The sequence below is a fragment of the Parus major genome, chromosome 12 (assembly GCF_001522545.3).
Source record: "Parus major isolate Abel chromosome 12, Parus_major1.1, whole genome shotgun sequence".
Taxonomy (NCBI): domain Eukaryota; kingdom Metazoa; phylum Chordata; class Aves; order Passeriformes; family Paridae; genus Parus; species Parus major.
The window spans coordinates 4077952-4103693 of NC_031781.1; the positions used below are offsets into that span (position 1 = coordinate 4077952).

The following is a 25742-nucleotide window of genomic DNA, read 5'->3' on the forward strand; positions in this document are numbered from 1 at the left end:
TTGAATTAAACAATTTAATTAAACTTCTGTCCTATTGACTCTTAAAGGTTAAAACAAAAAAAGCAAGCTAATACTCCAAGCTTCAGCTCCTAGAAGTTTTGAGAAATGAATCACTTTGCAGAACTTCTCCAAGGATATTACCGTTTTTTCCCCTTTTTTGCTTCCCCACAAGAGTACAACATGCCAGCACAGCCAGGGTAAGACACACACTAGCTCTTGGGAAGACAGTGGGGATGTTTTTGTTTGCTGCATTATGTAACTGAAGAACAGAAGGAATTCAGGCTATCTACAAGTAGGAGCTGGTAATTTGCTGCAGCTTCAGTCTTGCAAAACCATGTGCTGCCAAGAATGATGAGGTAACCCCCAAAGCCTGTGAGGGCAAAATTACTGACACCCCCAAATGTTCTTAGAACAGCAAAAGGAACAGAGACAATTTGGATCCAATGAAATATACAGAATATTTCAGTTGCTCTAGTGCCCTCCTCCTGTAAGTATTATGTCCCTTCTGAGAAGACACTCTGGTTCCCACAGTCACACAAGGCAGATTAGCATGAAGTGACCTTGCAGAACTTCACAGGATGGTAAACTGACTGTATTTGTACTCTGCAAAACAATCCCTCAAAACCAAAACACAACAGAGCTAAGGCATTGATGGACAGTACAAACCCCCTGCCAGTAATTGTGGTGGTGTGTGCTAATTCAGCTCACTCATCAAGAAAAAAATTATCTTCACATCGTCAACACATTAAAAGTCATTTATCCTTCTCCATATAATATTCTCCTAAAAGTAGAGAGAGAACCTACAGCACAATCTCTATGCCATCCTCCCTCCTCACAGTTACAAATAAATGTCTAACCTGTGGTGATTTTTAAGCTGCTGTACCAGCCTCTGGAGTGGTTAAAATAGGTTTCAGCCTCCAATGACTTATGCCTGCAAATTAACCTGCAACCAAGTTATCCCAAAATCAACTGGAAAGGCAGCTTAAAGCCAGCTTTGTTCCAAGTGCCAGTGGAAGCTGTACTCTGTATTTCCTGAGTGCCAGGAAGGAAGATCTCCCAGCTTGGACAGGCTGGCCTGGAAACACTTGGAATGTGTCTCTCTGTGTTCACATTTTACTTGTCCAAATACCAAGTATATAAAAGAATCTATTTCTCCTTTAAATAAGAATTTTCTCCTGAGCCATCCATCACCTTTGAGGCTGGCTGGTTGTGCAGCAAATACACATTTGGAATGTTTTCCATCCCACAGCAGCCCCCGGTGTCAGCAGCTGGGGACAGCAATGGGATGTGAGCTCTTGTCCAGCTGGGCAAACAGCAACAATGGAACAGCAAAAGGGAAAGGCATTCAGGCATTAACGGGTAAGAATTTTAAGATCTAGGGCTGGAGAAAGAGGGAAAAAAAAGATTGAAAGAAAATAGGACAGAAAAAAAGAAACAGAACAAGTGAATATGGAAGAGAAATGCATGAAGTTTTCAGAGGAATTGCAAGATGAACACAAAGAGTAACGTTCAATGAGCAAAAAATTTCATTAAAGATAAAAATTAATACAAAATATTAAGTTGTTTCTGAAAAAATGGACTGAGAATTTAACTTCCATCTCACTTTTAAATTATTTTACATATATTATAAAGAATAATAAAAGTAAACCTTTATGCTTTTGCATAATGAGCTTATAACTACAGCTGTGGTACTCTATCCTCTTAGGGAGATTTTAATATGACTGTGGGATTAACAAAAAGGAAAATCTCAGTTGTGAGAAAAAAAAAAATATTTTTCAGACATAAATCTTTAACAATAATAAGACAAGCTGAGAAAGACTGGTGAAGTAAATTGATTTTTTTCCCCCTCCCATAAGCATTCTCTTGTGTATTCAGCAGAAGTCTCCATTGACAGACCATGTATTTGTTTCAGCCTTTGTTAGGTTTACAGTCTCTCAATTTTTTTCCAGCTTCTCCCTGTGAGAAGGCTTTTCTTGCTGCCTCATTTGTGGCAGCTGTAAGCTTTAGCCACATTGTGTATAAAATGAATGCTTTTTACTGCTTCTTGAAAAACACAGATACACCTCTCTCCTTATTTCATCTTTAAGATGTTTCAGAGTTGGCCTGAGGCATTTTAACAGTAATCAAAATGAGAGCAGCAGGTAACAAAATCAGTTCAGGGCTGTTTAAGCACTCATATTCAATTTTAAACTTCCAAAGGACAAAACCCTGTCATTTCAATTGCAGCCTACGAACACGAAAAGGCAGGTTAGCTAAAGCAGTGTGCAAAGAGAAGATGCAGGAGACAAACCTGTGAAAACTCTGTCATGAAAGACCAGCAGCTATCAAAGCTGCAAGGGGATGAGCTGGTGCCTCTCAGATATATCCATGTTCCCTCCTGAATATTTCTGCTGGAGGTTTACACAGAACACTGCAAACAGCAGCTACATAAAAGAATGATGTACAAGCCTTAAAACAGCCCAGGAGAGTGATAATAGTGATAAAGAATTACAAACATCTGATTACAGAGCTGAATTCAGCCAGGGGCTCTCCCTGCCCACATGAGGAATGACTGCTGCAAATCTGCTGAGGAATTTAGGCAAAAACTGTTTGGGCTCTGGGTGCTGTGAAGGGAATCCATGTTATCAAAACACTGCAGATTAGCAGGAAGAAAGGGGAAGCTCTGTATCCTGTGATTTTTATTTCATCACTGAATGAAGACTGTGGGTTGCTCTAAAGGGCTGTGTGACTCCACTTGTCACTGACAAAGTCCACTGTTCCAACAAGTTTTTTCTGTTCTATTTTTCAGAAGCTAAAGAGGCATTAAATGGGCAACAAAAGAAATCTAATAATCAGAATGTTCCATTTCTGTAAACATTCAAAATGTTGCAGTTGCAATACATTAACCATATCTACAAAGCCAATAGAACTATATAGCCAAAACCCACTGGTCTGAGATAAGCTGGAACTGAATGTGACAAAAGGCCAAGACTGGCCAGGTTCTACTGACAGAGAGAAGAAAGATGACCATTTTCTTCCCTATAATTTGACATTTTTGCTACAATTTTCATAACTTTTGGCAAAGGAAGAATGAAAGAGCTGACTCTGAGAGACTTTTGTTAGGACTTAAGAGATTTCTAATGTATGAAGAGACATCCAAGAATCTTCAGTGAACAGTAAAAGACATTTTTTCATTTAGTTTCCCTTGAAGGTCACATTTTCTGCTGCTGAATGCACTTCTCAAAGAATGACAAAGTTCCCTACCCCACCAAATTATCTTATTACTCTCAATAGTGGCCACAGACCACAAAGCTGTGTCAGCTGCCTCAGCCCATCTGCAAAACAGATCTTGCCAGTATTTATCCTCACTGACAAGGGATTTAAATATTCCCTGCAGTCTCCAGACAGTTTGTCTGTGGCTTCTTTATTACAACTGTGAGACCACATTTCATAATAAGAATTTGTTAGTTCAAAGTTCAAAATTACAAATAACTGAAGACAGATTCCTGCTCAAAAAAATGTTGATTCCTTTTGAGAATTTTGGTCACACGCTGTCAACTTCAGTTGTTTTCTACTTCTTGTGTTGGTTACCATGAGTAGTAAGGAATAGCAGATGAGGTATGAGTTATTATTCCCTCCATCAGATGAAACGCAGAACATTTCTTTGGGTTTGAGCTCAGCAGATTTTAAATAATTCACATTAATAAAAGAGCAGCTTTGCAAGGCACACAGATTTGGGCAATATTCAATAACTTCTGAAGCATTTCATACACCTGAAACATCTGTGGATAATATTCATTAGTTTCTGTGAGCTGCTGGAATAATAAAGAAGCAAAAAACTTGCTTCTAGGAGCTACTCACGTGTAAACTTTGAGCACAAAGTCCTTCTCTTCCTTGATTTCAGAGATGGACTGGAGCACATCCATGATGCTCAGCACTGCGCAGCCGTAGGGGCGCCGATAGTGCAAATGTGGGGGGCCTTTCTTGGAGTCATTGAGCAACATGCGGCCTAAAAGGAAGGAAATTCAAACATCAGGGATGGACACGCAGCCACATCCTGCCTGCTGTGATCATGACCCCACTGAACACACACCCAGGACACTGCAGCTCAGGCTGAGACTCCTGCCTGGCTCTGGAGGAGCCCCACATGCTGGGCTGGTGCCAGCCCAGGGATGCTGAGCAGGACTGGCACAGCCCCAGGGCAGCCTCTGCGAGATCCCCCTCTCCAGGAGCCTGGGGGGCAGGTCTGGGAGGGGGCACAGCCAGGAGAGCTGACCCACACTGGCCAAAGGGATGTCCCACACCACATGACAATAAAAGGAGAAGGAGTAGGGACATTTGTCTCTGCGAGGTTTGGCTCTATACAGACTGAGGCCTGGCTTCCTGGGAAGTGGCTGCACATCAACAGCTGACAAAGTAGAGAATGAATCTTTTGTTTTCCTTTGCTTCTGCTCACAGCCTTTGCTTTGTCAGACTGCCTTTATCTTCACCCACTAATGTCCTTCCATCTCATTTCCCCCCACCCCCATCCTGCTGATGAGGGGAGTGACAGAAAGACTTGGAGGGCTCCTGGTGTCCACCTGGGGTGAACCCACCACAGCTTTTCACTCCTATACTTTTCAAACCCAGAGGTCCATTTGAAACTACAGCTCACTCAGCCAAAAACAGTCAAGGGCAAAGTGAAAAGCGTCATGTCTGGCCAGCTTTGATTTGCAGCTCCATGACACATATTTGCATCCAGCTGGGCTGACTACAAATCATCTGTGGATGAGCCAAGAATATGGCTTGTACTCACCAGTCTGACCCACACAGAGATTCACTGTGCTCCTTCCTTAGAGTGCACTACTTGCACAAATTCTCATTCAATTACTTTAAGGGAATGTGTTATATATTGTATATAATATATGTAATATTCTATATTGGTTGTTTCTCATGTTTGGATGGGTCCTTCTTGGAGCACAGGAAGGAGAATTCTGAGGTACAAAGCTGCTCAGTGGTTAACTTCCTATTACTGACACAGCTTTTAAATAGAGCCAAGGATGTCAAGGCCAGAAAAATCCCTGTGATAATCAAAGTGAACTTGTAACATTACACATAATAATTTGTGCAGCCCTTGCATCAAGGTTAATACAGCACCTTTCTACAAGCTTCATTCATCACCTCAAGTGATAACAGAGCAATTCTGACGTGTTGGCAATTATGACATGGGAAGTTAGATAATGAAACCCCGACCTCTCTGACACATTTGTGGCTCTGAAGGCACATTGTCATTCCCAGGACAACACACAAAGCTCTGTTTAGAGCTGCTGTGCTTCAGAAAAGGTATCTGTGGCTGGTAATGAGTGTGAGCAGTGACTGGACAGGCAACAGGCTTAAAAACCCTTTCCTTGCAAACACTGCCTGGCCATTCTTCAGTCACCTGAAAACCTGAAACACACAAATGGCACTGCACTAGTCACTTGTTTACAGTAATACAGCTGAGGAACCTGTCTCTCCTGCTCCTACTGTTAACATTTTAGGCCTAGTATTTACAATAAATTATACTTAACACAGGTGAAATATGTACTTGCACCACAGACTCCTACAGCAGCAAACAAATCCTGATATTTATTTGTCTAACAGCCTCTGATTTATTTGATATGGATGGTCAGACATGCTGATGTCCTGCCCTGTAACCCAGCTGTAACACCAGTAAAAGGATTTCATTTGAAATTTTTAAACAATAAACAAAAAGCCTTCTTAGTTTGTCCCTCTCCTGTAGATGCAGCATTTAATCAAAATTTTTTGATTGTTTCATACTCAGAAAAACAAAATCACCGTTAAATAGTCATCAGTAACTTTCCAACACTTGGCTCCATATGGTGTGAATGTCAGTCTATGACTGAGTTTTCTAAATGTATAAATCATCATAAAGTCAGCTAATTAAAGCATACATTTAAAAATAAGAGCTCTGTTTATTACGTATATTTCAAGCACTAAATCATACTGTACCTATTCGGATTACATGAGCAACTATGTACAAATCCCTCTTCATGTCCTTGCTGCTGAGATCCTGAAAGATTGGAAAAAAGAGAGACATTCCAACATAAGTGCCTGCAACTATAAATGTGGATGAAAACTCTCAAGTCCCATGTTACTGAAAAGCAGGTCAAGACTTTTAAAAATGAGCTTCAAATAAAACCAAACAGGAAAAAGAGAACCTACAGAAGAACAAAAGGAAAGTTGAAGTTAATGAAGACAAGTAAGTACTATTAACTGAGAAAAATTTAAAAATAAGGAAATAAATTTAAAAAATACATATAGGACACTTTTCAATAATTCATTACCACAACATTTTTGCAGTCATATGTCAGAAGCTTAATTGCAATTTCCTTGGTATGTTGTAGTTTTCATCGATAACTTCATAAACAAACAGCAACTTCTGAGACATTCCTCCTTCATTTTTATTTTTTTTTTTTTAGTTACAGGTAAGGTCTTTGAAGCATTTCTTCCTAAAATCCCATTTTCCCTATGCCACTCACCTCCCAGACAAGACTTTCAACAGCTATTTACTGGGAGAATATTCATCCTTCTTTTAGAGTGATGCAAAAAGGCTCCTCGTGCTCTACAGCAACAGCTGCTGCCTCTTTCTCTACTAAGTGCTGTCATCTCACTGTCAGGTACTACTTACACAAAAATTAACTGGAACAGTCCCTGATTCACATAAAATCTCGTGGTTTTCTTTATAAAGCTCCTCAACTATGAGGTATTATAATCACTGCAAAAGGAAATAATGTTATTTTTATAGAAAGAGGGGAGGAAATTTAAACTGTGGACATCTAAAATCTGTCATTCCTAATCTGAACCCATTTAGAATTAAAACCTGCATTTTGCTGAAAGCTAAAACATGAACCTTAAATCACAGGGAATTTCTTTCCCATGTGACTTGAGAAGCCAAATCTCAACCAGTGAGATTGTGATGGCAATCACAACTCCAGATTATGGTGCCACACAGCACAATAAAAGCTGGCACAGTGACTCAGAGCTAGGCATAAAGGGAATTTATCCTAAGGAGCAGTTTCAATCCTTTCCCAATTGTGTTATATTGCTAAATTACAGCAGGCAAGTAATACATTCCTGGCTGTGCTTCCTTGCTCTCTAACAGCAGCTCTGTATTTCCCAGGGCAGCATATGCAGGGAGCTGCAGAGCCACTGTTTGGGATGCTGCTAACCAGCAGATCTGGCTCTCCAGAGCAAAAAAATGAAGCTACAAAAAGCATCCTTAGCATTTCCTCCTCAGGCTCGATTCTGCTGCTGCACCAAGAAGGGAACACACTTTCTAGGCTTTCTCCACTACCCAACATACCAGGGAGACATATGGTACCCTTTATATTGCATGTCTTGGAGACATGAAGTTCCACACTAAAAGGGATTTGACATAGTTTTAATCTCAGTAACGCCTGACGAGACATTTCAAAAAGCAAAAAAACCTGGAGGTAATACTTACTGTTCTAGAGAGCAATAGATTCCTGAAAATATCTGTGCTTTGACAGGGGGAATTTTATTATACCATTAGATTACCAGTTCTAATTAACAGCAATTAAAAAAACTATTTTTTCAAAGGGCAGCTGTCAAAACATCAGAAAACGGCAGGGCATGAACATATTGATGGGTTCACACTTTAGTTGCTTTTCCAATTTCACAAATATACTGTGTCACAGGCAAAAGACAAAAAATGTGAGCCCAGATGGCCTTGCATTTCAGTTTGTAACATCACAGTCTTCTCACAAGGCAAGAAATTCATACTATGACATGGACCAAACAATCAAAAGCCCCAACCCCTGTGAGGAAGTTCTCAGGTAATTCCTCTGCAGAGAATCCATGTACATCTCCTAGAACCAGGAGGGGATAAACTACATTTACTGCTTATTCTTAGGACTGCATCCACAGGGTATTTCCCACATCCTTCTGAGCTTCCTAAATTATACTGACTGATACCAAGCATAATTCCATTATAATTCTAACTGAATGTTTTTTTTTTAGAAAATAACCCCTAAATTTTTCCACCTGTATTGGGTATGGAAGAGAGTTACTCTACAATAATGGTTTGTTCTTTACAGTGCTGGTTTCTGGAAAGGTCTGCTTGTCTGTTAAAAAAACCAAACACCATCACAACCACCCCCAAACCACTGCAATCAAGGATACCTGTCTGCCACTAATTAGTTATTTAACTCAGCTGCCAACCTCATAAGCTACAGAGAATAAGGTATTTAACAAAAATAACAACTTTATACAGTGTAGTTACATTTTAATTCAGATCCAGGAATGTTTCTAATGTGTGCACAGGCTGAGGTTTGCTTGAGTGAGCTTTGATCTCCAGAGCAAGAAGATTCTCACCTTTGCTATGATTTGACAGCAGATGTAAAACCAAAGCTGGGTAATTTTGATATCTTACACAAAGAGACAGCTGAACCCTTAGAAGTAACAGAGGCAGCAGGAAAAGACAGGGATCCCTTGAATTATCTAAGATATGGACTGCTTGCCTTGGGGAAAGATGAGAGTTTTAGAAAGATACTGTGGTGTGGTGAGGGAAGGCAAGGAAATAAATAAAGAGATTTAAAGTCAAGATGAGCACAAGCTTGGGAGCAGACCTGAAAATCACAGAACTATCTTATCTTAGAAGCATTGCATAATTAAGAAATTACGATAAGATAGAACCAAAATGGTTATTCAAAAAAGCAAATATTTATTGTTCTTTCACTGCACACTTTGGAAAGTTCTTTGAACATATCCATGAAAAATATTATTTTAGAAGTGTGAGATTTTTTTTTAGATAATTTTTCCAATTATAATTCCTGTTACATAGAGTACACATTCATTATAATTCTTGTTATGTAGAGTGCACATTCTACAGCAGATGAGTGAGAGAGTCTAAGCACCTCCACCAGCCAGTGATGGAGTCTGAGCACCCTGGAGAGCTGAGATTGCAGCAGCTCTGGTATTTTTGCACAGTGATAGGAAAGGGAGCTCAGGAGGGATCTCTGATCAGGATTGGGGCTGCACTGCAAATGTCTGCAATCCCAGAGCTGGCTGCTCTTGGACTACACACTAGCCCTACTCAGAATATGCAGCAGGTCTCTCCTGGAACTGTGCCATGGCTGTAATTTATCATTCTTTTTTCCAGGGTGTAAGGGCTGGTTTGCAGATCACCAAAGCAGACCTGTTTCACACTGTTCACCACACAGAGAGAAACAGGACACTTGTTCCATGAGCCCAAGTCATGTGACACAGGTGAGCGTGGGGAAGTTGGATGCCAAAAATCTTTTCCAAAATGATGCACCTCAAAGGCTAGAAAGTGCCAAAGTCATACAAAGTCTTTGCTGCCTTCTGGGAATGTTCCTAATGCTGCACTCCTGCCTTTCAGCTGACTCAGACACCAGTGCTGAACCTTAACCCCTGCCCACCTTCTCTCAGCAGGACCAGGCTCTGGCCTTGAGTTACCATCTCTGGGGTGACACTGTCACTTCTGCTGATGTTCAATCAGCTGGCAGCTCTTCCCTGATGGTACCAAAACCAGAACTGTACTGATGTCAGCAGCCAGGTCAGTGTGACTCTTGGATTGCCTCTCCCATACCCAGATGGAGACAGAACTGAGCATCCTTACACCTGGATCTATTCTGTTCCCTAAGAGGAGGAACTCTGCTGCCTTCTTAAGGGAGAGAGCAGTGGGTTCAGTGTCCAGCCCTGCCTGACCTCAGAGAGTGTCACTGCCAGAACCAAAGCTCTGCCATCTCTCTTCTTCACTGAAGGTAAAAATACTTCTGCTACTGAGCTTCCAGCATGTGCACTAACTAAAGGTGACTCATGAAGGAAGGTGTTTATCACACTTGAGATCTGAGATTCCTTACAGTTATTCTGTGAGGAGCTGTTATATTTCAGTGTCTCTAGATGTTCATATTCTTTCTGAGGAGAAGTAGCAGATAAAATGATGGTCTGACACTTGATTCTGAGGAAAATTTAAACACAACTTAAGACCAGTGCAGAAGGGATTTCTGACAAGGGCATGTAGGGACAAGACAAGGGATAACACTTGTCTGATTTTCATTCAGAAAAGAGTGCCTTGTTTTATGCTTAGGCCATCAAAGTCTTTTCCTATGCTCTGTTATCTAAGAGCACAGCACATCCAATGAAGATAGTCAAAATTTCATACTATCTGCAGGAACAAATGCAAGGATTTCATAATATTCACTTAGCCATAAAAACAATTTAGAAGTACATTCACTTTCTATGTTAACATTTAGTCAAACAATAACAAAACTTAGAAACTGTTTCTGTTCTACTCATTGGAATATATTGTAGAGGAAGAAGTGAGTTTCACTCCCCTCAGGAAACCTCCATCCCCATTCCTGTGAGGGGAGAAGAAAGGGAACAGACACGTACTGTGAAAAGTGCACACATGCGATCGATCTTCTCCGGATTCCTGGGGCCCCCGTTCTTGTTTAACCTCACCATGAACCTCTCACTGAAAAACAAACAAAGGTAAAAAAACCAATGAGCTTTTCCTGTGCACACTTCAACAGAAAAATACAGGTAGATTAGGTTTTATTAAAAAAAGATGCAGTGGTTGCTATAATTCCAAAGTCTATAAAACAGTATTCATTGGTCTATACAAAATTACATGGAATAGCACAGATTTCTAATAGTAAGTAGTCTGCAAGTGAAAACATTGTGTTGATGCATATTCATGATGCAGTAACATTAAATAATGTGAACATAAGCACAGAACCTGTACACATTACAACTCCTCCAGGCAAAGGCTAAGGCAAACTTGCTGAGGGGTACACTGTCTTTGGTAAAACTGAGTTCATTAAAATCCACTCAAAACTAAAAGTTACAAGAATACCAATTAAGCAATCTCCTTCAGCACAGAACATTTATAGAAGCAAGACACTAATTCAAATACATTAAGATTCGATTGCTCTAACTCTTACCAATCAAATTAAGCACCCTTTGATGAATAAAACCAGCACATTTAGCCAGACTGCAAAATGAACAATCCTCACAATGCATGGGAAGACAAGGACATTCGTTTTATTTCTTAAGACAGAGAATTTATGTGTAAAAGTAAGTTTGATGAGAATTTTTTTTCCTAGCGTGCAACAGCCTCCTGAGTATTGACCAGAGTTTTCTTCCTAGATTGTCATAGAAATAAAGTGAGAGCACGTCATTAAATCTTCCATTAAATCACAGATCCTTTCAATCCTATCCAGTACAGCTGCATCAACTCCAGTAACCTTCATTTGATACATCTGCCAGCATATTATCCACTATTGGCCTGAAAAAATGGAAGCACAATGTCCACAGTACCTCCTTTGGCAGCTTGCTCCAAGAGCCACACATCCCTGCTGTTAAAGCACATGGATTAGGGGAAATGCCTGATTTCAGTGCACAGCCACTGCTTTTTGTCACCCTTCTGCATTAAAGACCCCTTCAGAGAACCTCATTTCTTGCAGGGCAGGGATATCCCCACACACAAATAAGCCATTTAGCATTGCTAAAAAAATCCAAGAAAAAGTGCTGGAATGATTTTGTAGAGCTCACCCACAGTGAAATTTTTCAACAGCATTTGAGGAACAGTTCTAAAGCTGTAAGATTGTAACAGTCAGGTACTGAGACCACCTGCACCATAAATACACACACATCTGGGGGTTCCACAGAGGTGAAGCCAAGTTCCTGCTCATCCTAACTGTGATTTACCAGGCATCACCTCTTGGCCCTTCCACACAGCTTTATGCTGCGAGTTCATGTGACCTCTCCATTATAAACACTGATATATTTTGAGAATTATTATTTTTGTTGAAATGGTCCTTAATTCTTGAGCATGATCCATACATGTCATTATACTCCTTTACATGATAACTTGTGTAAGTTAATGGTGCTCAGCAATCCAGATCATCCTCTCTGGCTGTTTCACTCTCCCTGTCACTCCCTATTACTCCAATCTCCAGGTATCCCACAACCCCATTCAGTTATAATTTTAATTAATTTCCTACTAATGCTTATAACCTCAGAGACTGCTTAAATGCCACAAAGAAATCCATAAGAATATCTGATATCTAATGATGCTTTTGCAATGTCAGTAAGTTAAGAACATTGTACCAAATGCTTTAATGACATGGTAAAATCCATTATTTCAGTAAGAATTTTGTGATGTGTTAAGTGGAGAGCAGGACAATACTAGAATTTCACAACATTACACCGACAGTCACGTTAAAACAACATTACATCTTCCTAGCTATCTCTATCTACCTAATACATAAATCAATGTCACATATGTTACATATTGTATTTTAAATTTCCAGTAAGATGTAGTCTTGAACTTTCAAGACTGTTTTTTTTTTTTTTAGGGTTTTTAAAACTTATTTCAGCTCTAATGAGCATTTCACTTTCATGCAGGAGCTGAATGCAATACTGTGTTCCACAAAATTCTGTGCAGACTGTCCCTCGGACAATGGCAGGGAAGGGGCTGCCAAGTCTTTGAGCTGAGCTGTCTGTATGGATTTCACTCATTAACAAAAGCTGTATTGCTTAGTGTGCTTTTAAAGCACCCAAAGAGGGATATTCTGGAGACTCACTTGATGGTCTCTTGCAAGGTTTTCTTCCATTAATAAGTGGAAACCTTTTAAAATTTGCAATTCATTTTTCCTTATTAAAGCCATGGAGCAAATCTGGTTCCTGTTCCCCTATTCCAGTGCTTTTCAAGAAATGAAGCAGCCACCACCTTTCTCACCTGCCTATTGATCACCTGTTCCCTTATTCCAGCCCCACTGTAGTAACAACAGTTACATTCCTTCCTTTAATTTCCAATCCTCCCTTGAGTCCTCCTGCGCTTGTGTGAATAAATAATTAAAGGGACTTTGAGTCAGCAGCAGCATTTGAGAACTATGGAACAGGAAGAGGCATTTGGCCAAAGGAGATTCATGGACAGGAGGCAGAGAGTGACAGGGTAGCAGTGCCAAGAGGCCACCCCAAAGCACCAAGCCAGCTACAGTTCTCCCTTCTTTCCTTGCACATCACTTCTCCTAAGCTTCTGGATTTGTTTCTCATCTCCAGCATTTCTCCAATCTTTGATATTACTACTGACCAAGAGCAGTTTACTATTATTCTGTTATTATTCTCCTAAGGTCTCACTGGTGCTGATACTGTCAGGATCCCTGGAATAGGACTGGAACCTTTTTAAAATGGTGACCCACATTATGAACTAGTTAGTCAGCTGCTTCCCATTTTACAACCACAAATTTATTTCTATGTCAAAGCAAATCTGGAAGAATAACCCTGTTTCCAATGACCTGAAAATCCACTGCCTTCATATACCACTACAGGTCTGCTTTTAGACAAAAATACACACATTTAGGGTCAAGAAACTTAATGGGAATTCAGTATTTTCAATTCTTCTTTTAAGAGCTATGTCCTTGGAAAAAGTTATGTCTCCAGTGTGTCTTTTCCTCAAGCTTATCTTCTGCACAAGGACAAGAGCATGCACAGAATCTAGGAAATGTTAAGTCCAGTTTAGGAAGACTGAAGTATCAAATCTGAATAAGCTACATGTGGAAATTAATTAAAAGCCCAGTAGTTATAACTGCCAAATGAGTGGTAGAAATGAAGCATGGGAAGTACAGAGATGCAATCTGACTGCTTGATGCTACTGCCCAGAACAAAAAAACCCATGAAACACCCACAACCAAAACCAACAACCCAATAAAAGTTTTCAGCTATTCTGAATATGCACCAAAACTAGTCCTTTTGCATAAACTTGGGAGAAAAATGCAACAAAACTGAGAAAAAAAATCAAATTTTACCCTGCTGAGCTCAGACCCAAGAGCCACAGCAGAAGCAGTATCTTAAACAAAAGCTTATTTATTCCTCTTGCTCCTATATGCTATAAGTAAGCTCCAATTACTCTAATTGCAGCATCTCCTCCTGTGCTAATTCACATCACAGTGAAACCACCTCTTGTGCAGCACTAAGCCAGGGTTTACAATCACTCTCATGATTAGTAATTGCTACAGCTCCTCAAATATAAGAACCACTGCTCTGACAAGCAAAGTCAAACAGCTTCTTGTTCATTCGCTTGAAAAGGAAGAAAAATGAAAGGAGTGTAGTGTATCAGTTCTTGGCTTCCCCAAAGTGACTGAAAAGCAGGACCGTACTGAACTCTGCAGAAAGGAAGGAAGCCATCAATGGTTTGGGATGTTACATTTCAGCATGAAAAAGGGGGCAAACAGGGACAAAAATGATTGTTGGGTGAGCAGGAGTGGCACTGTGCTCACAGGGAGTTTGTGTTGTTGAGGTTTGTTTGTGATGTTCTTTGCACAATGTGTGAAGATGACAACAAAAGGAAAGGGCTGGCAAAGAGCTTGGGCTGGGCTGGTGAGCCCCTTGTATTCATTCATGGGCACGTTTCATTGCTGGGGGTGTTTCAAGACAAAAATCCTGACTGAGCATCAATTTGGGAATGGTGGTACAGCACTAACAGATGTATAATGCCAAAGCTGTGGAGGGCTGCAGATCAATTTTCTGTTTGAATTGGAGACTGGTGATAAAGAACATGAACTAAAAAAATTAATTCTTTCACAAAGTATAGGAGATTGGTTTTCTGAAGCAGGAAAACCAAAAACAGCAGCACATTAGGGCTTCAATCTCATTAGGCAGAATCTTACACCCTTCCCTTGCCTTAAATCATGATCCAAGCCAGCTATTTCTCTCAGAAACAAAACCTCCTTCACTCTATCCATTCCAACTCAAAGGGAAAAAATACATATGCTCCCTAATTTTTCTAATTTTCCTCAGAGCTTATTTCCTGATAAAACTGGGAGAACTCTGAAAAATCCCAATATAATGAAAAGTATCTCAGTCCTTTCTCAAAAGCTGTATTTAATTGGATTTTCAGAATTTAGTGTGTGGCCAACTCCTTCTAAGAACATAGGTTATTTTAAAAATACGTATTGGTCCATGACACATGTAGAAGTGCTCAGGGAAAGGGGTACAGTGAGAGCAGAAAAGATCATACAACAGCTTGTATTTTAGACTTTCATCTTCTCTTGGTGTCTCCCCAGGTTTCTTTCTGACACTTTGAGTGTCATGTAAAACCTTAGCTGCATGCAGAATACAAACTAAGGAACAAAAATTGGGAAATGCTGCCACAGAAGCCCGAAGTTTTCAGGAATAAGCTACAAACTCTTGCCTAGCCAGGACAGTTCATCTCCTTTCAGTCCTACTGGTTAAAAAATAAATGATAAGCATGATACTATTTAATTTCTCCTTGTCCCCCTCCCCAAAAAATCTCTAGTCTCTTCTTCAAAGAACGTTAACATACCTGACAATAATTCTAGAGTAACATATGAGCTGGCATATGAGTACCACAAGCACTTGAAGATGCTACTGTAAAAGCTCTGTATATTGTCACAGATAAATCTCAAGGACAAGCTCCACACAGGCCATTCAGGAGAGAGCTTGGTCACTCTATGGCAACTAAACCTTGACAACATTCCCCTTCAAAATATCCCAGCCTGGCTGTGCACACCACATTTCTGGCCATTTACTTCATCAGTGCCAACAAATACTGCATTCTTCCACTCCCTGTGTGTACAAGCTCCACAAGAACTATATGTTGACCAGATGAATGGAATTATACATTAGGAATTACTAGTATAGGATCAAAGCATTTTCTTAAAGCTGAAAAAAAAGGAGTCTGTTTCAAAACATGAATTAAGTTAGGAGAGAAACACCGTGAAAGAGATCCCTGGGACTTGGTGGGAGTGGGAAGGGGAGAGAAAACTGAACTACAGTCTCAAAACCTTACAGTTTGGACAAGCTAACATTTGCATGGTTTAACTTGGGAAGCTGTTCCTGTATCAAAAAGGAAGTGCACTGACCCAGCAGAGCAGAAGTTTTAAAACCCCAGGGCAGCAGCATTAGCCAGTTTTCCACAAAGCAATTACTGCTCCTCACCATCCTATTTGGAGGCTGAGTGAAAACCAGGCTCTACTGTCCTGGCTTGCCATTTGTACTGCAGCCTGCAATACACTTCATGATTGCCACATGAGGCTTCTCATATTTGCTTGCACAGCTTCACACAAGAAAAAAATAGACTTTTATTTTCATTCCACTGACCAAATTGGAAACTAGAAATTTGTCCAAATCTCTCGAGTTTGTCAACTGCAAGAACATTACCACAGCCAGTGACTGAAATGGTCACATCAGGACAGCACTGCAGCAGTGTTTTGAGAACACCCTGTAGGAATTTTCTAAAAAGGAAGAAAGCCTCACTTTAGGCCTTCTGAACTTCATTTCAGGAGCATGGTCCCATGTCCATGAAGAAAGCACAAACTATATTGACATTTTAATAATTTCCCGTTGTGAAAAATAATGGGTTTTACTCTCGAAAGATGATTTAAGCAGTAGGAGTATCCTCTGAAAAAGCTTTTCAAGTTTATTTTCTGTTCATCATGATTATCTTACAGAGTTGCTAATTTTTGCTCATCCTCTTGGGAAAAAAATCTAGGTCCTTACAGCTGCTGTAAGACTGACCTAATAAGAAAATCTCCCAGAGCTCCATAAAATGAGTCTCCATTCTCAGTGTGAGTGTGACAGGAAGCCAGAGCATATGTACAGAATGGACCTGTGTCTGTGAAGAACTCAATTCCCATTTCCAGTGTAAAGCAGCAGCATGTCCCAGATGCCAGCAGTGTTTGAGCAATCCATCATCGATAGCGGTCACTGCGGAGCCCTGGAGACAGAGCATCACCTCTGCTGAACTCTCCGTTTGTTCTCTGTCTCAACAGCGACTCGTGGACTGTTTAAAAATCTTCCTTTTCAGGCGAGTGCTCACAGAGTGTATTTGGTTTTTGCCCTTTTCTTTTGCTGGGGGAGGCAGAAGAATTCTTTCCCAAGCTGTCTTATCCAGTCACTCTGCAATAACCTCGCTTTCACAAACAACTGAGGCACAGTCCACTGCTTTGGTTTATGGAGTGTATTTTATAAAGACATCTTAGAGAAAAGAACACCAAATCTGTGAGGGAAATGAATCTGGCCCTGAGAAAACGGCTCCAAGCAACACAGTTTGCTTCCCTGCAAATTCAGGCTTAATGCTCATGAATTATTAAATTACCACATTGGCGAGAAGCCCCGGGGGAGGATTACAGAGCTTACAGTAAGACTGTTACTGCAAACACTGGGTTTCCATGGAAACAGAAAATAGTGAAAATAACTACCTGTCATTTCTCTTGCCACATTCAAGGGAAAACCACCACAATGTTAAAGTGTTATTGAGGCTTGCAGGGGAAAGGGAGCTAAGCACCAATTACATTCTCCTTGGCTTCTCGTGACTCCGCCACACTTGAACATTTGACACTGTCAACACCGTCATGAGGATTTCTCTGTTATTTCCATTGTGAAAGGTACATAGCTTTGTTCCTGAAAGGAATTCTGTCAATTAGAACAGGTTTCTATCTTAAAAAAGAGAGAAGCTTCAGAGTCATCTAGTGCAATTCCCCAGTGTTGGCAATTTTAACTAATGGAAGGCAAGGCAGACTGACCCTGCCAGGTGGCAGGTGAGGAAAGCTTTGCAGGAAAGACTTCTAATTTTGGATTACAGGTATTTTGTAGAATAAGGATTTTATCACCATTTCTACCCTGGGAGAAGCTAATGGTTCTGAGGTCTGATACAGCAGCTGTCACATTTAATTCTTGCTCCACAAGACCTTCACACATGACAGTTTCTGTCAGGAACACAGAACTGGCTTTTGAGGGGGAATTTTGCCACAGAATGAGCTCAAGCATAACAAGAGGCTTCCATACACTGGGCCTTCCTACAGACAGAAAATTACTTGGAAGTGCTTTCTCTGTGCTCACTTACACATTTAAACAATCCAGATTTCCCTGCTGTCCCTCAAGTGAGCAGAATTTCTTCCAGCTGTGTGTGTTCATGACACATTGTCATTCCTCCTAAGCAAGAAAAGGGAAGACATTCCAGTGCCTACAACTCATTGATTTCTTCCTGTTAACAACTAAAAACTCAAGATAACCCTGCAGAAAACTCTACATCCCTGCCTATTTGTATGTCATATTTGATCCCCAACCCAAAAAGTCCCGACTCATGGGGGAAGGAGGATGGTGGTGGTGACAGATACAAAATAAGATTGATATTTTGTAAAAGCTCCTGCTTTGGAATAGCTACATATTAATAATTCCATAGGAACTAGGAAAAATAGTAATTTTATAGAAAAGAATTAGCATCTCTAATAACACCACTTACAACTCTTACAGCAACTTTCATATACAAATACAGACATAGCAGTTTCTTTTGCATACACTATTTATCCCCCTAGACAGGGGATAAATTGGAAAACCAAGCAAATGGAGATTCCAGAGAGATCCAGGCAATGAAAATCAGCTGAAGCAAACAATAGAGAAAATGAAAATGCATCACTCCTTCTGTGTCCTTTTCTAAAAATCTACCCACCAAAAAACCTTATCAAATACTCCACAGGTTTTGTCTTCAGTGATGACAAAACTGGTGTTTTTCAGAAGTTGTATATTCTAGCAGAAAGGCTCTTTATCCCAGCTGTCTGTGTGCAGCAGACTTCAGAGACACACAGATCTTCCATGGTCACTGCAGAGGCCACAATAAGGCCACTGCTGTGGGTAGCAATAATAATAATGTTTGCTAAGGTTTTGAAGAAGTTCACCTTGAGCAGGATGAAAAACTCATTCTGCTACCATTACTATTGCTATGAATTATCTCTTGCACAAAACTCAGAAAAACACTTCCCTTGAAATACTAAAGCCACACCAAACTAAAGTACAGGAGGAGCTGATGAAGGATTAACTATCCTAACAGATCAGATTGATAAAAGACAGGTAAAAATTGAAAGATGGGTTTTTTCATGACTAAGCAGAAGAAAAAACTCATTAGTTGGTAAGGTTAATCCCTGGGAAAATGTTCTGAATATTAAAGAAATAATTCTGAGTGATACAAAGTTATTTTTTTCCCAGCAGACAAATCATTATGCTGACAGTGAATGAGATAACTTTTCTATTTTAAAATAGCTATGCTATTAAAAACATAACAAAAGGAAAATTTAGTGCATATTGCACAATAAAAGTAAAATATAATTTTCTACTTCCTTACATAGCAACTGGCAATAAAGGAACATGGTAATATTTTAAAGCAATTAACTGGGGATAAGTGCCCACACATTGTCCCAGCACTCCCAGAGGCATTAATTGAGAGAGAAACAATACAGAAAAAGGATCTTCAGGTCAATCCCATATCCTGGAAGAGAATGCAGTCAGACTGGTTTGACACAGTTTTTACTGCGGATCCTTCCACATTAATTAACCATTTCTCTTTCAGCTATTCAACTTCAACCATATTTATCTACCCAGTGACCCTTCTTTCCTTTTTCTGACCTTATTAATGCCAGTCTTACTCTTTTTTATTTCACCTGCCCCCCTCTCTCCACTCCAAGCTGCCAAAGCTCCCTCTGCCCAAGCAGAGTCTGTGTACAAGTTCTCCAGCCCTGCTTTGGGCAGGTAGGGCTGCTCTCTACAGGTGCTCCTGCATTAAGGATGCTGATCCTGCACAGCAGAGCTTTGAGAGGACTCAAATCCCTTCTCCAACAGGACTTGTGGGAAATTTGCCATTGCATTTCACAAGTTGGCTCAATGCTTGAAATGGAAGCTCCTGAGAGTGGTAATTGTCTGAATTAGCAAGTGCTACAGGAAAATTACTCAAGATGGCATGTGTAAGCACAATGTAATTTTAGCAACACTGCTCTTGCTAACATTTTTTAGCAGCTGATATACATTCCTATTGACAGTTTGAAAGTAAAAAAACCCCATGACTAAATGATGATGAGAACCATGAAGCTAATGGCCTTCATCAAATACAAACAGAGATGAGGGATTCTTGGCAAATTTGTCAAGGTAACCGTCAGCAGCTAGCTACAGATTTGTATTCTGACGTCTGAATCGGGAATACTGTGTCTCAGAAACTCCTACCACAGAAAGAGCAAAAATCAAATCCCATACAAATTCATCATTTCTAAATCCAGTGTTTCCAAGTGGTGCATTTCATTCTACTCTACCTAAACACTGGCACAAATATTTTCTTTTTATGGCCTCCCTTTGTCACTCAAATGCAGTATTGTGACTTCTACAGGAGACCAGGTTGTACAAGTGAGCAGCAACTTGGGAAAGCTTCTAACACTCACACGCTGGTTAAACCAAACCCAGTGTGGTCATGCCTCACAAGTATACTTGCTTTAAAAGGACACATTTAAATTGATAACCATGTTTTCTAATATTTTTACACCATTAGTATCTTGACCCATTTACACATTAGTCTGCTGATTTTTATCACAGAAAATAATTTGGCTGGAAAGCATCCCAGGATCCAGAGATGAGTTACAAATGGGAAATCATTATCTCCATTTCCTCTGCAGTTACCACCAAACCCCACTGCAGAGCAGTACTAATAGCCAAACATTGCTACTGAACATTTTTTGAGTCAGCCTTGAAAAATAGGGCCAGATGATTTTATGTCAGATGACTTTTGAGCAGCTGAAGCCAACTATGCTGCTGTAGACCCAGAGTGTTTTTTCAGTCCATAATTACGTTTCCAAACCATGTTTCTCTCCTGAGAACTGCTTTGTCAATGGTGCTAAATCCTTAAGGCAAGACTTGGGACAGACTGTACTGCTCACATTCTCCCCATCATCCACCCACAAGTTGAGAACATTTCCACTAAAAACATCTTTCTGTATCACCTATTAGCAAGAGCTTTAAAGAGCAAGCTTATGTTTTTTCTCATTTTGGCTACTGCTTTTAAATTTTAACACTGAAATAGATGTTTCCCAATCCAACTCCTAGCCTGTGTTGCAGTGGTTAGAATCCTGGCTCACCCAAAAGACATGGCAGATATTTAAAATAGACACTGCAGAGAACACCTGGTCTCTCAACAAAAGGTTTGGACACTTTCTGTATGAGAAATGCCCACATGGGCTTCCTCAGTCACTCCCATCAACACCACCATGGGCACTCAGCACATCTCCCAAAGCTGCAGTCACGAGGAGGTCGTTGCTATAACGGGAATGGCAAAGGCTCAGTAAGTAGGAGGAGGCAGGTGGAGGAGTTACCAGCAGAAATATGCACAACACCATTTTCCATGCATAATTACTGCTCAGAACTCCAGATCTTCAAATTCAATCACAGCAGAGTTTCTCTTTTGTTCTGTTCACTCTCCATAATTAAGGATATTTCTAGATGACAAGAAAATTTTAAATCCCAGTGGTGTGTAAAATAGGGTAACTGGTGGAAGATGCTGGCAGGATGAAAAACATTCACATGTTTAAACGTAAACTTTATAAAGAAAAAAAAGACAGAAATTTATTTATCTTTTTCCATACTCAAAAGGCTGAGAGAACCAGGACTGTTCAGCATGGAAAAGAGAAGGCTTCAGGGTAACCTAGCTGCCCCTTCCAGAACTTGAAGGGAGCCTACAGGAAAGATGGAGAGACACTCTTTACAAGGGCTGGAGTGAGAGGACAAGGGAGAATGGCTTTACACTGAATTTAGATGAGGTATCAGGAATAAATTCTCCTCTGTGGGGAGGCCCTGGTACAGGGTGCCCAGAGCAGCTGGGGCTGCCCCTGGATCCCTGGCAGTGCCCAAGGCCAGGCTGGACAGGGCTTGGAGCAACCTGGGAACAGTAGGAGGTGTCCCTGCCATGGCAGGAGGTGGAATGAGATGGCCTTTAAGGTCCCTCCTAACCCAAACCATTCTCAGATTCTATGACAGTGGACTTCTAAAGCTTATTTTCAGAAAAACCCCACTATCATACTTCTGAATGTGTAATTTTTCTAAGTTATACAAAATTCCATGCATTTCCTAGAAAAAAAAGTTATTATATAGGTATCTAAACCTCACTGCTTTACTAAATTTAATTTATTTTTCATCCATCAAAATCATGCTAAAAATGTCAAAAAATGCCAATATATCTCTTATTTTTTGCATCTTTCTAGCACAAATAACACTCTGCATCCTTCTGCCTACCTGTTTCCATCTCCTTTAGAGCAGTTTCATCCAGCCTGTATCTCTTTATTCTATCAAGTTTAATAATTCTCTTCTGTTGAGGCAGGAGGTGCATTCCCATATAACAGAACAAAATTAGTTGGCTCTGATGTGATTTGTGCTCAACAAATCTATGTTGACTTTTACTTACCATCTTGTTAGCTTCTTAGTGCTAACAAGTAGTTTATTTGTTCCACAACTTTTCACATTTGTCATCGGATTGCAGCTGACCTTCTTAGGGAGATTGAGACAAAACAGCCATTAAATACTCCAGCTATCTTGGAAACATCTGCTCATGGCTTAATGTCCCCTTTAATCTGTTCGGTTATTTCTTGATTTTGTAAAAAAAGTGGGGGTTTGCTGGGAAATGCTGGGAAAACATTATGGAATTATTCCTTTTTTTTTTTTTTTTTGTCCTGGATGCCCTTTGCTAGTTGTATTTTTCCTACAAGTTTCTGTCTCTTCCCATCCCTGCTTGTGCAATTTCATTTGTCCTTTTTTATATTGCCTTCCCAGCTCCATTTCACCACAGAACATGATACAGACTTTCTGTTGTTCCCACATATTTAATCTTTCCTTCATACTGAAGCAATTTGCTTTTGTGCTCTTCAACAGTATCACTCACAGACAATTCTCAAATGTTTTTTTCTCCATATCAGTTTACCTATCTCTGTCTGATCCTTATTGACACCTTCCATGCAGAGTTCACCATCTTCACAGTAACATTTTCTTTGCTGCCTTTTTGATGTTACTCTCACCTCGCTCATTCCATGATCATTCATCCCAAGATAAGTCTCACAATGGGGTGTAATCATTGGCTATAATCCAAATTGGATCAATTATCACATCATTTTCCAGTAACTTCCACTTAGCAAACAAACTGAGGTATTAAAGATGAGTCAAAAAGTTGCTAGACTAGTGGCTTTGTATGCAAGAAAAAAAGAAATCCCAAACACTTTAAAACAGACAAATACACTTTAATCCCTTTTTATCTGAGCCTTTAAGTTCTTTTGACTTATAAGTATTACTTTTTATATTTCTGACAAACTAGAAATGAAGTAACTTTTTCTTTGTGTTTACCTCTAGGTCTGACCCCTCTGATGGCAGTGTTGTTATTCCTGCTGTCCACAGATCCCCACTGTTATCCTTTGTCTGCTCCCCCTTTGCTGACAGCCATTGAACACAGGAACATTTTTGTATTGAGAACATGGGAACCATCTCAAACGGCATTTCAGCTGCTGCTCCAACCTTCTGATTGTTAATCCACACCTGGTGCATGTTGTTCCTTCAGCCCTTGAAAAACATTGAACTTTCAGCAATTCCTCACTTAACCTCCCTGGGAAATAACTCTTGGCACCAGCAGGTTCAGGGATGTTTATAATCCAGCACATGTCCAAGGCAGTAATGCTGAAAGCCACTCAGCCTCCAGTGTGAGCTGCCTGGGTAAGAAATTTATCAACCTCCAAACCATTTCAGAAGTCAATTTGTCCCTTTCATTTCAAGTGCAGTTTGCAGAAGCCTTGCTTGGGATTTTTACCTTAATGTACTATTTCACAAGAGGAAAGAAAATGTTTTAAAGTAGATATAAAAACATCATTCTAAATTTGTAGCAATGTGTTTGTCCATTTTCTGGTTTCTTCTCCAAAGCAGAGCTCAGCCTCATTACACATTTTTTCCCCAGCATTCTTTGGGATGTCAGAAAATGTAAAAATTATGCTGTTTTCATTACAGCAGACCATGGATGTTTAATGCAAAGAGCTAAGTAATAACAACTGTTTGCACAAAAAAGCATTACTGTATATATTTAAATTTGCCTGAACCACTCTTTGTACTTTTTCTCATTATAACTATTGCTTCATTTTTTATTTTTTTTTAACACTGGCAAAACCCTTTCCTTAAGGCTCTCCACTCAGTGTTTACATACAAACTACAGCCCAAGACAATTCATTTCCTTTCAAAGCAATTCCTGCTAACTACATCAACTGGAGTGTCCAAAGAGCTGCAAAGATGGGAAGGGTCTGGAGGGGAAGCTCTGTGAGGAGCAGCTGAGGGCCCTTGGTTTATTCAGCCTGGAGGAGACTGAGGGGAGACCTCACTGGGACCTTCAGCATCCTCCTGAGGGGCAGTGGAAGGTACCAATCTCTGCTCTCTGTGCCCAGGGACAGCAGGGAAGGGCTGGAGCTGTGTCAGGGAAGGTTGAAGCTGGATATCAGGAAACACCATCAAGTCATCAGAGCGTTCTAATACAGCCCAATATTTAGTGGGATGGCACTCTGAAGAGATAGAAAACTCTTCTCAGTTACTGTGAGCTGTCTTCCAAAGACAGGAAAGAACATTCTGTGGCTCTTCCCTCACTTTTAAACAAATCTAAATCTAATTGCTGAAAACTAGGAGAGTTTTGACTATGGCAGCAAGTGACTGCCAGGACACGCTTTTACCAAAACTCAGAACACTGCACAAACATGGTGCTTTTCAGATCAGACCAAGCTGCATTTGCTAAAGTTCCAAGACACAAAATAACTGCTGCAATGCTCTTCTACATACTTTGACATTTTCAAAACATAGGCTTATAAGAGAAAAAGCCCACCTCATGTATGTTAACACTGGTACCAATGAGTTCAATAAACAGAGAGCAGACAAAGGGATGAATGTTAAGAGTTTATGTTGAGAGCAATACAGTGATTAGAAAAAGCTATTTTGTGGCAGGCCTGGAAGCCAAGGAGTGGAGGAGAGTTAGAGGAGGCACACAGCAGTCTCTTCTCAAACCACAGCCTGGCCCTGTCATCATTTGTGCTTCTTAACCAACAGCCCTAAGGAGAAAGCTACAAAACACCATTCAGTAATGTCTGAAGTCAAAGTCAGAAAACTAAAAAAATTCAACCATTCTGTACCTTTAACTCTCCACTAAATTTCCTATGCAAAGACCAGTACCTCTGATCTTCCCACAAAAGGATTGCAGGGCCAGCAACTCAGGATTTACCAGCTCTGTCCTTCCAGCTGGGCCACAAGAACACACCACATGTTTATCCCCAATATGTTTGCTCTGCTCACAGCTCTCTTCCAGGGAAGCTTTTCAGCAGTTTGACACATTCCTACCTGATCTGTTTGCCTTCCCGGACATCGTACAAAGAAAAAAAGACGTCTGTGTCCTCTCCAATGGTGTTGTAGGTGAAGCTCTTCAGGCTGAGGAAGAAGTGATGAGGCACTGGCATCCGACAGGCTTCCCCATGCCGCTGACGGATCGTGTCCACCTGATTCAAAGCAGGGAGAACCATTGGCACTTCCATATATTCCATATACTTCTATATATTCTTCTAAATAAAGGACACCTGAACAACTTGACCACTTTAACTGAGATCCTGCTCTCCTCTCACCATCAAGGAAAAGCTTAATCTCAAATATATTCTGCCTCAGAGATAGGTGCAAGATTAAGCTTTCTGCCTCTATTTTTAACACTTCTAATTTGAATAGATTGATGAAACTGTGATAACCAAGTAGAAATAAAACAAATGGGTTATGCATTGGAAATCTGATTTTATCAAGTAAACCAAATCAATCCTATTTCTCAAATTTTGCCTTGATTCTGGTACTGAAAATGAATTATAAAGACAGTATTGGGGTGGTTCCTGATGATTTCCATTTAAACTATA

General features: G+C 40.2%; 1 protein-coding gene across 1 annotated transcript in view; it reads right to left on the reverse strand.

Moving 5' to 3' along the window:
* Nucleotides 1-25742, reverse strand: part of DOCK3 (dedicator of cytokinesis 3) — a 181659-nt gene that overhangs the window by 79591 nt on the left and 76326 nt on the right. Inside the window, exons 9-12 of the mRNA XM_033517541.1 lie at nt 25189-25343; nt 10399-10480; nt 5971-6031; nt 3841-3988 (exon numbers count right to left, since the gene is read on the reverse strand). Of these exons, the coding sequence (XP_033373432.1) occupies nt 3841-3988; nt 5971-6031; nt 10399-10480; nt 25189-25343 (446 nt within the window). The remainder of the gene's footprint in view (nt 1-3840; nt 3989-5970; nt 6032-10398; nt 10481-25188; nt 25344-25742) is intronic.